General features: G+C 33.6%; 1 protein-coding gene across 5 annotated transcripts in view; it reads right to left on the reverse strand.

Moving 5' to 3' along the window:
- Positions 1-276: 276 nt before the first annotated feature.
- Ccdc148 (coiled-coil domain containing 148) overlaps positions 277-14,781 on the reverse strand; it is a 314,744-nt gene continuing 300,239 nt past the window's right edge. For all 5 annotated transcript variants that reach the window (XM_040294329.2, XM_040294330.2, XM_040294328.2 and 2 more), the window contains 2 exons: positions 13,360-13,500; positions 277-9,806 (listed from right to left, as the gene is read on the reverse strand). In XM_040294329.2, coding sequence (XP_040150263.1) covers positions 9,660-9,806; positions 13,360-13,500 — 288 coding nt within the window. In that variant the 3' untranslated portion in view covers positions 277-9,659. The remainder of the gene's footprint in view (positions 9,807-13,359; positions 13,501-14,781) is intronic.

A 14,781-nucleotide genomic window follows, 5' to 3' on the forward strand; every position in this document is an offset into this window, starting at 1 on the left:
TAGAATAGAGAGCCTGGAAATAAATCCTCATATATAGTCAAATGATTTTCCCATTCAATGGGAAAGGGAAGTCTTCATCAAACAGTGGTGGGAAACCTGGATATTCACATGTAATACAATAAAGCTGGACCCTTATCTTATATCATTTATAAAACTTAACATGGACCAAAGACCTGAATGTAAGTGCTTAACTATGGAAGAAACACAGGAGAAAGCTTCATGACATTGGATTTGTAAATAATTTCTTAGACATAACAACAAATCATAGGCAACAAATGAAATAAGTTGAACTTTATTAAAATTAAAACATTTGTACATCAAAGGACACCATCAACAGGATAAAAAGGAATAGAATTGCAGAAAATATTTGAAGATCACACATTTAATAAGAAATTAATATCCAGAATATGTAAAGCTTTTCTACAACTCAAGGACAACAATAACAACAAAACAAAAACCCAATTCAAAAAAATGGCGAAGAACTTGAATAAACATTATAAATAGTTTCTCTAAAAAATATTGGTAAATGACTAATAAACAGGTGAAAAGATCCTCAACATCTCTAATCATTAGGGAATGCAAATCAAAATCATAATTAGACACCAATCCACACTCACTAAGGTGGCTATTGTAGAAAACAAAAACCAGAAAATAACAAGTGTTATGATTGACATGGAGAAACTGGAATATTTGTGCATTATTGTTGAGATTCTAAAATGGCAAGCCTTCAGTAGAAAAAAGTATGGAAGTTCCCATAAAAATTATACATGTAATTTCATTCTTCTTTAAGGCTCAGTGAATTCCATTGTGTGTATATACCACATTTTTCTTACCCATTCATCTGTTGAAGGGCATCTAGGTTGGTTTCATAGCTTAGCTATTGTGAATTGAGTTGCTATAAATATTGATGTGGCTGTGTCACTATAGTCTGCCAATTTTAAGTCCTTTGGGTATAAACTAAGGACTGGGATAGCTGGGTCAAATGGTGGTTCCATAAATAGTTTTCTGAGGAATCTCCATACTGGTTTCCATAGTGGTTTCACCAACTTGCAATTCCACCAGCAATGTATGAGTACATCTTCCCTCTCACATCCTTGCCAACACTTATTATTGCTTGTATTCTTGATAGTTGCCATTCTGACTGGTATGAGATGAAATTTTAGAGTAGTTTAATTTGCATTTCTCTAATTGCTAGAGATGATGGACATTTTTTCATATGTTTGTTGATCAATTGTATTTCTTCTTCTGTGAAGTGTCTGTTCAGTTCCTTTGCCCATTTATTGATTGGGTTATTTGTTTTTTTGGTGTTAAAGTTTTTTACTTTTTTATTTATCGTGAAGATTAGTGCTCTATCTGAGGTGTGTGTGGTAAAGATTCTCTCCCATTCTGTAGGCTTGCTTTACATTATTGTTTCCTTTGCTGAGTATAAGTTTTTTTTAGTTTTGGAACTAGAAAATATCATGCTAAGTGAAATAAGCCAATCCCCAAAAATGAAAGGCTGAATGTTTTCTCTGATAAGCAGATGCTGATCCATATTAAGAGAGGAGTGGATAAGAAAAAATGAAGAAACTTTGGATTGTACAGAGGGGAGTGAGGGGAGGGATAGGGTAGTGGAGATGAGAAGGATGGTAGAATGAGACAGACATATTACCCTATATATGTGTGTGTGTGATTAGACTACTGGTGTGACTCAGTACCATGTAGAGCCAAGAAATGAGAAGTTATGCTCCATTTGTGTATATGTGTCAAAATGCATTCTACTGTCATATATAACTAATTATAACAAATAAAAATAATAAAAAATGATACATGTAAATAACTTATCATCCATCAATTTTATGCATGATATGTATTCAAAAGAATTTAAAGCAGAGATTTGAACAGATAGTTATACATCCTTGTTTGCAGCAGTATTATTCACAATAGCCACAGTTATAAACAACCCAAATGTCCAGCAGCAGAAGGATGAGCAAAAAACAATGTGGAATATACTTGCAGTGGAATATCATTCAACTTTAAAAAGGAATAAAATCTGATTTATACTACAACATGGATGTCACTTGAAAACATTAAAAATAATCCAGTCTCTCCCTCTCTCTCTCTCTCTCTCTCTCTCTCTCTCTCTCTCTCACACACACACACACACACACACACACACACACAGCCCCAAATCTACAAGATTCCAATTAAATGAGGTGCTTACAAGAGCTTACAAGAGGCAAATCCAAGAAAAAGAATCTAGAATAATAGTTACTAGAGGTTAGGGAAGAAGACAGGCAATTTCTGTGCAATGGGTACAGGCTAAATGTTCTGGAGAGAAATAGTGGTGATGTCATGCAATAATGTGAATGCTCTTAACACTGCTTAATTGTATACTTAACAATGGCTAAAATGGTAAATTTTATGTTACGGATGTTTATCACAATAAAAAATAAATACATGTGGGCTGGGGATATAGCTCAGTTGATAGAGTGCTTGCCTTGAATGCACAAGGCCCATTGCATATTCAATCCCCAGCATCACTAAAAAAAAAAAAGAAAAGAAAAGAAAATATCACAAAAGACAAAAAAGACTTTAGAAATTAACTATATCAAAAGATATTAAAGACACGTGACAATTAAAAGCAATGCTTGATTTTAGACTGAATCCTAATATGAGGGGGGAAATGCTACTAAAGATATTTATGGCTCAATTAATAAAGTTGGCATATGAAGAGTAAATTGGAAGAAAATATTATATCAATGTTAAATTTATCATATTTAAATATCCTGTGGTTATGTAAACTAGTATTCTTACCCATATTAAATCTGTGCATTGTCTTGGCCTGGCAACTTGCTATTAAATGACTCAGGGGAAAAGAAAAATTGCGTGTGTATAAGGAGAGCACAAAAATGATAAAAACAAATTGAATAAAATATTAAATAGTATATGAATCTGGGTAAAAGTTATAGTAGTCTTAGTCTTCAATTTCTGTGTAGGTTTGAAATATTTCTAAGCAAAGCTATTTAAGAGCATGGCAAAAATAAGGAAAGGGATCCAAAAGATTCAAGATAATGACAAATAGAGTCTATAGACAAAGAGAATCCCCAAAGCATAAGAGCATAATAAATATCTGGGGGAAAAGTAAAAAGTGAACATAACAAATATTAAAAACTATAACTTATGAACAATTTCTGGAATAAAATTGAACTCATATTATGAAAGGGAATACTCTTCACTGAATATATTGACCCAGAATGACCAACACTAATAGAAAGTCCAGTAAAACACTGCATTATAAAGAAGGTAGCAAAAAAAAAAATCCTTGATTTAGTGAGGCAAAAAGATCAAGCAATTATCAGGGAAAAGAAACAGCATTATAACCAGTCTTTTGACATTTTGTGCTAAAGAAAATGTAAATAAGGTATTTTATATCCACTAAAAACTGACTTTCAACTATAAAGACCTGAAACAAACTGTTATTGACATTTAAGGACTCAGAAAATATTGTTTCCATGAGTAATTCTTAAAGGGTCTTTTAGAAAACAGAATTCAGACAATCAAAATGACAAGTGAGGCACTGCTATAAAGCCTGGTGGTATCAGTAAATTATATTTCCTTATAAGATAAGGTTAATTAGGGCTAGAAGGGAGCATGTATAATATTAACGTAATTCCTGACAATATAGATACAATTAGAACAAAAGGGGGGAAAAGTGTATAATCAAAAAAATTTAGAGTTATTTTATTATCTTGGTATTTTATTTTGATATGTATATAAAATTTATGACAATGTAAATCAGTAATTATGTCATATTTTAACATTTTTATAAATGAGCACCAAAAATCTCACAAAAAAATAAATACAAATGTAAAGAGGAAGATGTCAAATAAAAACCCCACTGAATTTAAATTAGAAGTAACAGAATTAATGTAATATTTTAACATAATATTTTATCTTTATATTTTCATATATATGTGGGGTTGTTTTGTATCTGTGTACATATAGATATGTGCATGCATGTCTATTCTTCCAAAGCTTATTGAAAAGACCTAGAATATAAAACCAACCCAGTTGCAATATGTGCCCTTAGTATTCAGATTTTGGTCTTGAAATATCATTTCTTATCAAAAAGAACCAGAGATTTTTAGAGAAAAGACTGATTCCAGGTCAGAGTAGGAAATGTTTAAAATGAGCCTGGAACATATTATCATGACAAATAATGAATGTGACAGATTCAAGATGGCTGCAAAAATATCTTCTATTTCACATTACCTGGCATTGACATACACCTAGATAAGTGAAGCTCAGTTTTTAACATTTTGGCATATGGGAGAGCTCTAAGATTGCTTTGATAAATACAGCGAAAGAGACACTGGGCTAGCGTCTGCCTTTTAGTGTTTGCTCTTGGAAAGTTTCATCTTGGAACCAGCTACCATTCTATGAAAAACCAAAGCCATATGGAGAGTCACATGCATGGTCCATTTGAAACCTCAAGTGAGCTACTGAAAATGAGCATCTACTGCCAACCATGTGACTCTTCTGTCATTCAGTCAAGTTGAGCCTTTGGATGACTATAGCCTCAATTAGCAATTGAATGCAATATGAAGGACCCTGTGGTAGGCAGAAAAATATCCCCCAGAATTCCTAAACTCCAGAATCTGTGAATATGCTGTACATGGCAAAGGGTATTAAGGTTACAAATCACCTGACCTTAAAGTGGGGAGATTGTCCTGAGCTGTCAATGAGAACTCAGGTCATCAAGAATGCTTATCAGTGGAAAGGAGGCAGAAAAGGAGCATGGAGTGATGGAATGTGAAAAAGACTAGAGCTGCCTTGCTGGTTTTGAAGACAAAGAGGTCCCTGATCTAAGAACTATGAGAGGATTCTAGAAACAAGAGAAGGCAAAGAAACAGATTCTCCTCTGGAGTCTCCAGAAAAGAACATAGCCTGCCAACACCTCAGTTTTAACCCAGTGAGACTCATTTCTGATACTCTATGATAATAAAATTGAATTGCTTAAACCTTTAACTTTGTGGTAATTTGCAATAGTAGTATAGGGAATTAATATAGACCCCAAACCAGAACTATCCCATTGGGTCCATGGAATCATGAGAGATAATAAAAAAAATTATAGTTGTGAATCACTAAGTTTTGTTATATGGCAATAAACGACTGGATAGCAAGGAAGTAATCCAGTCTTTTAGATTTTCTTAATAGAAATCCTGAGCTATTGGGCAAGAAGAGGATAATTTGAGAATAAATAAGAATAACACTTTGGTAGATTAAAAGATCAAATACATGTCAATCTTTAACTTCACAAAGACACAACAAAATTGGTCACCTTGGGAGAATATCAGAAAACTAACTTACTATTTTGGAAACTGTTAAAAGAAAACATAAACACTTTGTCCACCTCTCTTTAATACTAGCAAATACTAGAAGAGGACATTTTTTTTCTTATTTTAATTTTGTTTTTTAAAATTTTCTTCATATAAGCTTCTCAACTAATATGAAGGAGTGATTAGAGAATTTTTATCATGTGATACATAAACAAGTAATAGGTATAATCATTGAGAAACATTCAAAAAGAGGTTCAAAGAGAAAATGTATATAGAAGAACACAACACTAAAATGAAGTGATCTTGGGGAGAAAAAGAAGCAAGGTGTTGAATTTTTTATCTGATAAACCTGTAGCCTCAACTAACAATTTATAGGCAAAGAACAGGAAGGATGGAGGAACATGTTAAACTATACCAAAAAGATAAAATGGACAAAATCTAGCAGGGGAAATTCTACATGTTAATATATTTGCTTCTTCAATAAATAAGTTGCAAGGGGTAAAAAAAGAATAGGTAAAAAGAATAGCCTATAGATTAAAAATTCCTCAAAAGACCTAATCTAAAAGTTAAAACTAAGGATTTTCCCTTGGGTGACAACAATAGAGATAGAGCTAATGAATCTCACCCTGGCGTACTTCCACATGTAGAGATAGACAGATGGAAAAGTCAGCCAAGGAGATGGAGTTGTGCCTAAAGAAGCAGGAGCAAAGCAGGTGGCATCACACAGTTCAAGAGAAGACAGTGTCCAGAGATGGGTTGTCACCTGAATGAAACGCTTTCATGAACTCAGTATGATGCAGACTGAAAAGTGGCCATTATTTGCCAATACGGAGTTTGGCAATATGGTGACCTAAGACTGGTGGCGGTGGAGGATGAGGGCAAAGCTAAATCAGAGTAAGTGACTGACTAAAGATGAGAAGAGGAGACATCAAACATCTACACGCAACTCTTCCAAGAAGCTTTTCAAGAAGAGGAGCAGAGAAATAGTGGGGTAGTTAGAACAATGTGGGCTTAAGGAAGATTTATTTTAAAACAGGGATTCATTTAAAAGTTAAGATTTGCACCAATGTATTTGTATGCTGAGGGCAAGCTTAAAGATATAAGAAAAAGAATAAAAAAGAGAAATTCTTGTAGAGGAGTTAAGGCAGCAGGAAACACAACATACATGGAAGCAGTGGTCTCTGGTAGAGGAAGGGCTGTTCCCTCTGGTAGAGGAAGCAAAAGGGAAATAGGGTCTTAGGTGAATCTGTGGATTTGTGATGCAAGGGGAGAGGAATTCCTACCAGACCTGGTACCTTCTTTCCTTTTACTTTGAAACAAGCCTACCATCCTCAGAGATGGATGGTAGAATCAGTGGGAGTTGAATCAGGCTATACAATTTATTAACCATAGGATTGAGGGTAGTGTTTTTTCAATAATTTTAGACTATTACTCACTAAGAAATACATTTTGTTATGACTCACTTCATACACACACACACACACACACACACGGATAATGGACATATAGACATCACATTTTACGGCACAATAATTAGCCCTTTCAGGTATAGATTATTTTTTTCTTTTCAAATTCAGTCAGGTAAACTAGATAGGCAAGAGTCAGAATGGATTGGAGTACAGGATTGGGGAGGGAGTAAACAAAGTGGATCCTATCCCATGTTAGGGCACTCACGAATCTCAAGTAGGGACCTCTGAAATTCATGTAAATTAGGGCTATTAAATCAGAAACTAACTAAAAAGATTCTTCCCAATGCACTTATATACTAAGAAATTATGATTTTAAGAATTTGTTTTCTTAATGTTTTTTAATTTTATTGAGAATCAATACTACTGATATAATAGTATAGAAAACAATTATATTAACTTTAAAAATGATTAGAAACATATATAATCACTACCTGGTTAAGCTATAAAGCATTTTCAGGAACTTGAAAATCTTCACCCCATCTCTCTATACCCCAGAGATAATCATTTTCTTGACTTTGATAATTATCTTGTTTTTATCTAGTATTTCACAACTTATGCATGATCCTAAACAATGTAGATTACTTTGGTATGTTTTTGTACTTTATGTAAATGGAAAGAAACATAATAGGTATGCTTTTGCACCTGGTACATTTCACTAAATATTATATACATGTTGATAGGTTTTTTTTTAAATTTTGTATTGCTATATGCAACTCCATAAGTGAATATAACACAATCTTTATATACATTATCTCGTGGCTGAACTTGTTTGGCTTGTTTTTGTCTGGGAATTGTACTTTATGTGTCCTTGCACATATCTCCAGGAGCTTCTCAGGTGTGTAGATCTAGGAGTAGTTCCAAGATCAAAGGGCATGAACACTTTCAACCTTACTAGGTAGGTTTGAACTTTTCCATTGCACACCAGGGGATGATTTCTGTTCTCATGTGTCATCACTACTCTGGACATTATGATATTTGTTGAGTTGCCAGTCTGATGGGTGTATATTGGTATTTCATGGGAGAAGTTAATGAGGATTTCTATGTTTTCATGTATTTATTAACCATTTGGATTTCAAAGTAGTGTATTTTGTTTCTTTTTTAAAATGCTGGTCAGGATTCACTAAACTAATGTCTTATTTTGAAAACAACAAATCTAGAGCATATTATTTTACCTTTCTGAATCTATTTCCTTACCTATAAAATCGAGATGACAATTTCATAATGTCATTATGATGATCAAATAAGATATCATGTGGGAAGCACATAATGGTGATGAGCATACTGTGTGTGCTCAGTGAGTGGTAAACTGTTACTAATATTATTTTTTAAATGGAAATAAAATTATTAGGGTCTGAGTCTGGGTGTAGTCAGTTGATAAACTGCTGCCCGGATCTCAGCTCAGGTTTCATGAAACCCACAGCATATCACTTCTTTACTTCTCTCAAAATGATAGTCATGCCTCCAGCTACTTATTCTTCCTTGTTGAGAAAGTGTAAAAATACTATTTACTTGGAATTTGAGAGTGATCCCTTGGACAACAGTATGGACATTAATGTTGGCAAGGATTCATGGACCCTGCTTGCCCTTGAAAAGGATATGCTCTGCTCCAGCAGGGTGTCTATGAACATATGGTCTGAGGCCCATGACAGCATACTGTGACCTTGAGAGATACCCTTAACATAAGCACCAAAGCCCACTACTCTCTGCTTCTTGTTAAAGACCCCTCTTTTATGAGCAGTTACTATGATGCAAAAGATTAGACTGAGAGGGTATTAGAATGAATTTTGGATTGTAGGTAAAAATTTTTCCCATATAATCTCTTGTGAAGGTTTAGTCTGACAAGCTACACTTTTTTAAATTATCCATTTATTCTCATGATGCTGGGGACAATCATGAAGAAAAAGATTCCACCAGTAAGACTGGATTTTGTTTCATTTTATTTTATTCTAGTAACTCACTAGAGACTGTAAACTCCTGGGCTTGAGGTGCCTGGGAAATAGCAGGAAGCTTTGACAGAGGGAAAAACATGAGCAGTATTCTAAATACAGCAATAGCAACTTTTAACAACACTGACTTGCTTGATGAAATAACTACTTTTTAGAAATAGTCAAAATTTTATGCTTGAGTTTTATTTGAAATGCTTCCTTTCTATAAAGTCATCTAGATATTTACTAGATAATTTGGAACTCTGACAGCATTCCAAGATCATAATTTTTAATGTATTCTTTCTAAATAATGACAATTTTTTTTTCTCCAAGCCAAAAGAGGTATTCCCATGCTTGAAATGCTATTTTAATTTCTAATTTATTCTTAAGGGCTAATTTGCAAAATGAAATTGTTTGGATGATTGGTTTGCAGTAAACATGGTGTACCAAATTGGTTTCTAAATTTAGAGAAAGGTTGAATCTCCTCTTATAATAATCAAGAAATAATAGAAGTATTAATGATAATAAAGCTTCCATAATTAAAAAGTCAGAAGTAACAAGCAGAAATGAACATTAGCAGGTAGCAGCTTCATTATTTATAATTCTCACAAATGGTTATTTTGAGTTCTTTTCATTGGATAACCCAACCTCCAAAATATAGTTTATTTAAATGGTAGTGTGATCTCTTGGACAACAGTGTGGATGTTATGTGCCATAATTAAGCTCCATAATCTTGGGGAATTTAGTACTATTAAATGTAACTTAAAGATACAGGAAACTGTAGAATTCTTAGAGCTATAAAAGAAAGGCAAAGTTGTTTTAATAGAAGCTGATTCCTATGTCTGATATTTTAAAAAAATTTAGAAAGTGGTAATTATTGTTATTCGTACAAATGTTCTCAAAGAAAAATATTATATACATATAACAGAATTTGAGTATGAGTTCTATATTTTAAATATAGTAGATTCCATGTCCCTTCTTGGAGGTTTCTGAGGACTGATTTTTGGTAAGACCTCTTTGGCGTACAATGTTTTATGAAGTCCAGCTTCACGAAGTGCTAACTCAAAGCGAAGTCGAGGGTCAGAAATTATCTGTAGAAATAAAATACAACTTAAGTGAATAAAAATCATTGAACTAAAACAAACTTTTATCACTTAGTTTCATATTTTCCAAAGTTGCATAATTTTTGTTACATGACTAAATGACCACGAATTTTGTGAATACTGTGAATACATTCTGATGATTTTTACTGAAAACATCCAAGTACTTTTTGCCATTGTCACTTTCCACTATGTTAGTTGTTTCCAACATAGACTGTATAGAATATTGTATTCTAGATTAGTCAAAATACATTACATTAAAATTATTAAAAGATGAGATAAAGAAACCAACTCTGAGTACTACAGAATCATTATTTATTGCTGACTGCAATATAAAATGCAGACAATCATTGATTAAAATAAATCTAAACCATAACCTTGTATATTTGTCTTTAAATAAACATTTTAATTTCCATATCATTTGGCATTATGCAAATTGTTTAAACACATGGCCACTACTTGAAAAACAAAATCAATAGAAACTTTCTTACAAGGCCAGATTTCTATTTCAAACAGAACTAGAAAATGACTCCATCAATCTGATTCTAAGTGGGAGTAGACATATGAGTAATTTCATTTCTGTTTTCATTTCTTGCTGTTTGGGCCTTATTCCTCTTCCCCTCATATGACTACTAAATGTCAACAGATACTACTTACAATGACAGGAAGATGGACACATATGGGTTTTACACAATGAGGCATTGCACCTGGATTTGAAGATGCCCTAGGAGATGAGATAATAAGCTATTGGAAGCAGGCCCTCCTTCAAAGAGTTCTTCAGTGAATGGGCATAATAAGAAGGTACACAGACAATTGCAGTTTGTGCAGCATGTGACAAATACTCTTAGAGTAGAAAAACATGGAGGTGCATCTCCTAGTGCTGGTGAATGAGGATAGTCTCAGATAAGAAGAAGCAATTGAACTAAACCTAAAGTTCAACTTTTCATAATGCAGAGTGGGAAGGAAGGAAGAGAAATCAAAACAGAAAGGAAAGAACAAGCAAACTTAGGTGAAATAGGTCAATTTGGGATGGGGTAATTTTTTGGCAGAGCACTAAGTACCATTAAGGAACACTGGAAAAGGACACTTTACAGACTAGAATTTCAAGTTAAAAGGCTTCAAGGCCATGCTGAGGAGTCTAAGTATCTAGTGGGGTTGTGTTTATTTTTGCTTTTAGTAGAAAAGTAATATAATTATTGTAGTTCCATAAGAAGGAGACTCTGACAGCAAGTTCAGCATGAATTAAATGGACAGGGAAAGAAGAGAGAGGGGTAGGTCAGTGGTCAGGAGTCTACTACAATTGTCTAGACCTGAAATAATAAATGCCTAAATGTGGCTGTTAGTAAGGAAGAACTATTAGAAACACTGTGAAAGAAGGAGATAATACAATTTGGTTACTGATCAGATATAGGTGTAGGGAAAATGATGAGTATAGGGTCAAGATTAATACAGAGATGTTTCTCAGAAACAATCACCTGCAGCCTTAGATCCTCTTCTGCCTCAACATATTCTGTCTACTCTCATCCATTCCCTATGATTCATGTTCAGACTGTGGCCTGTTGACTCCAAAATTATTTCCAGGATTTACCTTTTTATTCAGCTCCAGGGTAGTAAGGTCTAAATTTGTTTCATTATTCTATTTTTAATAGATAGTAAATAAAGAGGGGATCTCTCTCCTACCCAGACCTCCGTCTCCCTCTCCAGAGGCAGATAATCAGTTTCTTATAAAGGTGGACTAGACAGCTTGGCTTTAAACATAACATGAATGAAACAAATTCTCCTGCCAAAGTTTGTTTTCCTTCTGTAGTCTTACATGGTTCATAGCAGCACCATCCAAAGATTGTAATCCACTCATTTATTACAAGGTATCAGGCAATATTCTAGGCAGCTAATATTTATTATTTTTAATTCTCACAAAGTCTTTGCAATAAATTACTTTAGGATAAATAAGCATAAAGATGTTAAAGCTTACATAAGCACCCATCTAGTAAATAGTGGATGTAGATTTGAGTCCACAATGAGGGCTCTTAGCAATATTGCTTACTGTTTAGCTCATCATCCTTACTTTCTTTATCCCCTCCTTCTCCAAATCAGAGGCATTCATGGCCCTTTCACACCACTTCTAAGATGGTTCTCCAACCTTAAAAGGACCCCTTGCTCATTCTCAGCAATTTTCCAATCAGGACACAGGCTAAAAACATAAATCTGCTTATATAATTTACTCGCTTCAAAGTCTCATGTCTGTAGGTCAGATGCCTTAGCAGCAAGCCTTAGGTTTGTGCAGCTGCTCCTAATCCATGTTTCCAGTCTCATGTCTCAGCACTTGTCATGTACCCCATGCCATGTACCTTACACTGAAGACAAAGCAGCTGCCCTCCCCACTTTGGCAGCTGGTATTTGGAGATACTGTGAACCCTTATAAGTAATCCTCTCCCACAAACCTACTTTTTGTTCTTGTAAACCATCTCAAGCGAATTTTATTTTTGTTCCAAAAGATCCTTTGACCTAGATAGAGCTCAAGATTTCTCTCTGACACATTCTCCAACCTCTCAGTCAGGGTGAAATGCTCCTTTCTTCTCTTGCTGCAGTAACCCTCAGGCCTCCACTGTAGAGCTGATCTCACCCTCATGGCATGATTTCTGCACCTGCACTTTCCCTCCTAACTAGGGCTTCTGCTGACTTCCTGCAGGCTCAATCTATCTTTTCAAGATGTAGCCCAGAGCTACATCTTGCACAGAACCAGAAAATAGTCTGTTCCATAAATATTTGTCCAACTAGTAAATCAATGAATTATCCTTGTTTTTATTCTCTAGCAAAGTATGCAGCACAGAGTCAAGGCACAGTGGATTCATTTGATAATGGATGATGTTTCCTAGTTTTTAAATAATTAAATAAGTAGTTATCTTTTCTTCTTAGATTTTTGAAGTTAACAACTACTCTCTCCCTTAATTTCAGTTGTATTCACTTCTACTCTCCAACTTCCTCCCATTCTCCAACTTTAGTCCCTTTCAGGCACAGACTAAAATTCCAAAGTTCCTAGGAATGATTAAATAATCCCTCAATGGTTTTTCCACAGAAAATATTTTATTTATCAATTAGCTCTGATGAATTATCTTCTGTTTATTTTAATTTCTGAAAGCTTTCTTCTTTGTCTCATCAGTATCATTGGTTGTTTACTTATAAAATTTATGTTATGAATTTGTTTCTAAATTCTTAATGCAACATAGAAATATTTAAACAAAATAATATTAACATGACTTTCAAATGAAACTTTATAAAGTTGGTTGTTAAATGTAAAAACTAATTTTCAATTACAAATCTATAACATTTTCAGGTAAGTTGTTTCATTTATGGTCACCTATTAGTTATTTTAATATTAGAATTATGCAGTAATTATATGCTATCATTTAGATATAAATATTATGTTAATATGTGTACTATTCAAATGTAAATATTGAAAACAATTTGTAATCCCAAACACACACTTTGCAGTTCTTATCATCATCATGGCTTTTTCAGCAACTATGCTAATTTCCATAATTACCTGCTGTTCATTGTATGTATTTAATGTAAAGAGGGGCTTTTGAAGAATAAACTCTTCTTCAATTTCAACAGCCATTCTAGCTTTTGATGCCACTGTATCCGACATCATTCTAACAGGATCAAACTGAGCAACAACAGCAACCTGAAAGAAGAGAAGGCAGGCCAATTGGAATAAGATATAAGCTAAATATGTTATAAATGTTTAATGCTTATTAAAGTTAAGAAATTTTACTAAATCTAATTCTTGAAGGGGCAGAAAGAACATTAAAACTAGGCTGGTCCTAGAGGTCCACAGAGGAATTAAAACTTACATAAAGAAAAATATAGTAAGACCATGATATATATATATATTTGCTAATAATTAAATAATTATAATTATGATTCATTTCAGATAATTAATTCATCTTTCTGATGAAAGTCATAGGAAATTCTACATAAAAACCTACACAAATACCTTGAACGCAACCAAAAGTGAAAAAAATATTTATTTTTAACTGATAGCAACTTATTCCTATAGTAACAATAGCATGAAGCCTTCAAGAAAGTTTAATCTAATTAAGCTGAATCTAGAGCATATACCCAGTCAAGTGTGTTGGTAATATTGGGTGAGATGGGTGAATTCTACTGTATCAGGCTCCTAAGATGCCCAGAAACTGCTAGAAAACATTTTCTTCCTTCTACTCAAAAACTGCAGAGTTATTTTAACATAAATGTCCTTCTGCATGATAATTCAAAACCACATCTTAATAAAAAGAAGTCACTAATTTTGTAAATTACATGCACCATTAGTAATACCTGCCTGTTATTCTGAAAAGTTAAAAATTAGCATTAAGCAAATGGCATTTTTAGTGCCATTTAGAAACTGTACTGAAATAAGATTAAACATACTTTAATTATTATAGATTTCCTAGCTAAAATATCTTATAATTCTAAACACTTTTTATATTTAAAAAAACTTATTTTTTAGCTTTAGGTGGACAATATCTTTATTTTACATTTATGTGGTGCTGAGGATCAAACCCAGTGCCTCATGCATGCTAGACAAGCCTCTACCGCTAAACCACAACCCCAGCCTCAATAGTGATTACATTTAATGGGCATAGATATTTCTGTTTTCAAAGGGCTCACAGATGGAAGAAATTTTAGTCATGTGGAACCTGTAGTTATCAAAGTTGTATTTTGTATACAGAATGTGTTTAGTAATAGTGACTTTGAGTCTTGACCTCAGAAGACTATATTATCTGCTAATAATTGAAAATTTGAATTTGTCAGATCCAGAATGACCAGGGCTTACATTCCTATGCTTTGAATTTATCTCTCTAACCTATTTTATCAAGGAAGATGATGATTTAAGACTTTTGTGGGTTTACACTATCTCTACCTTGTCACTTAACTAGATCTTGTTGATTTCAACCCTGTTTGA

This window comes from Ictidomys tridecemlineatus, chromosome 7, assembly GCF_052094955.1.
Source record: "Ictidomys tridecemlineatus isolate mIctTri1 chromosome 7, mIctTri1.hap1, whole genome shotgun sequence".
Classification (NCBI taxonomy): domain Eukaryota; kingdom Metazoa; phylum Chordata; class Mammalia; order Rodentia; family Sciuridae; genus Ictidomys; species Ictidomys tridecemlineatus.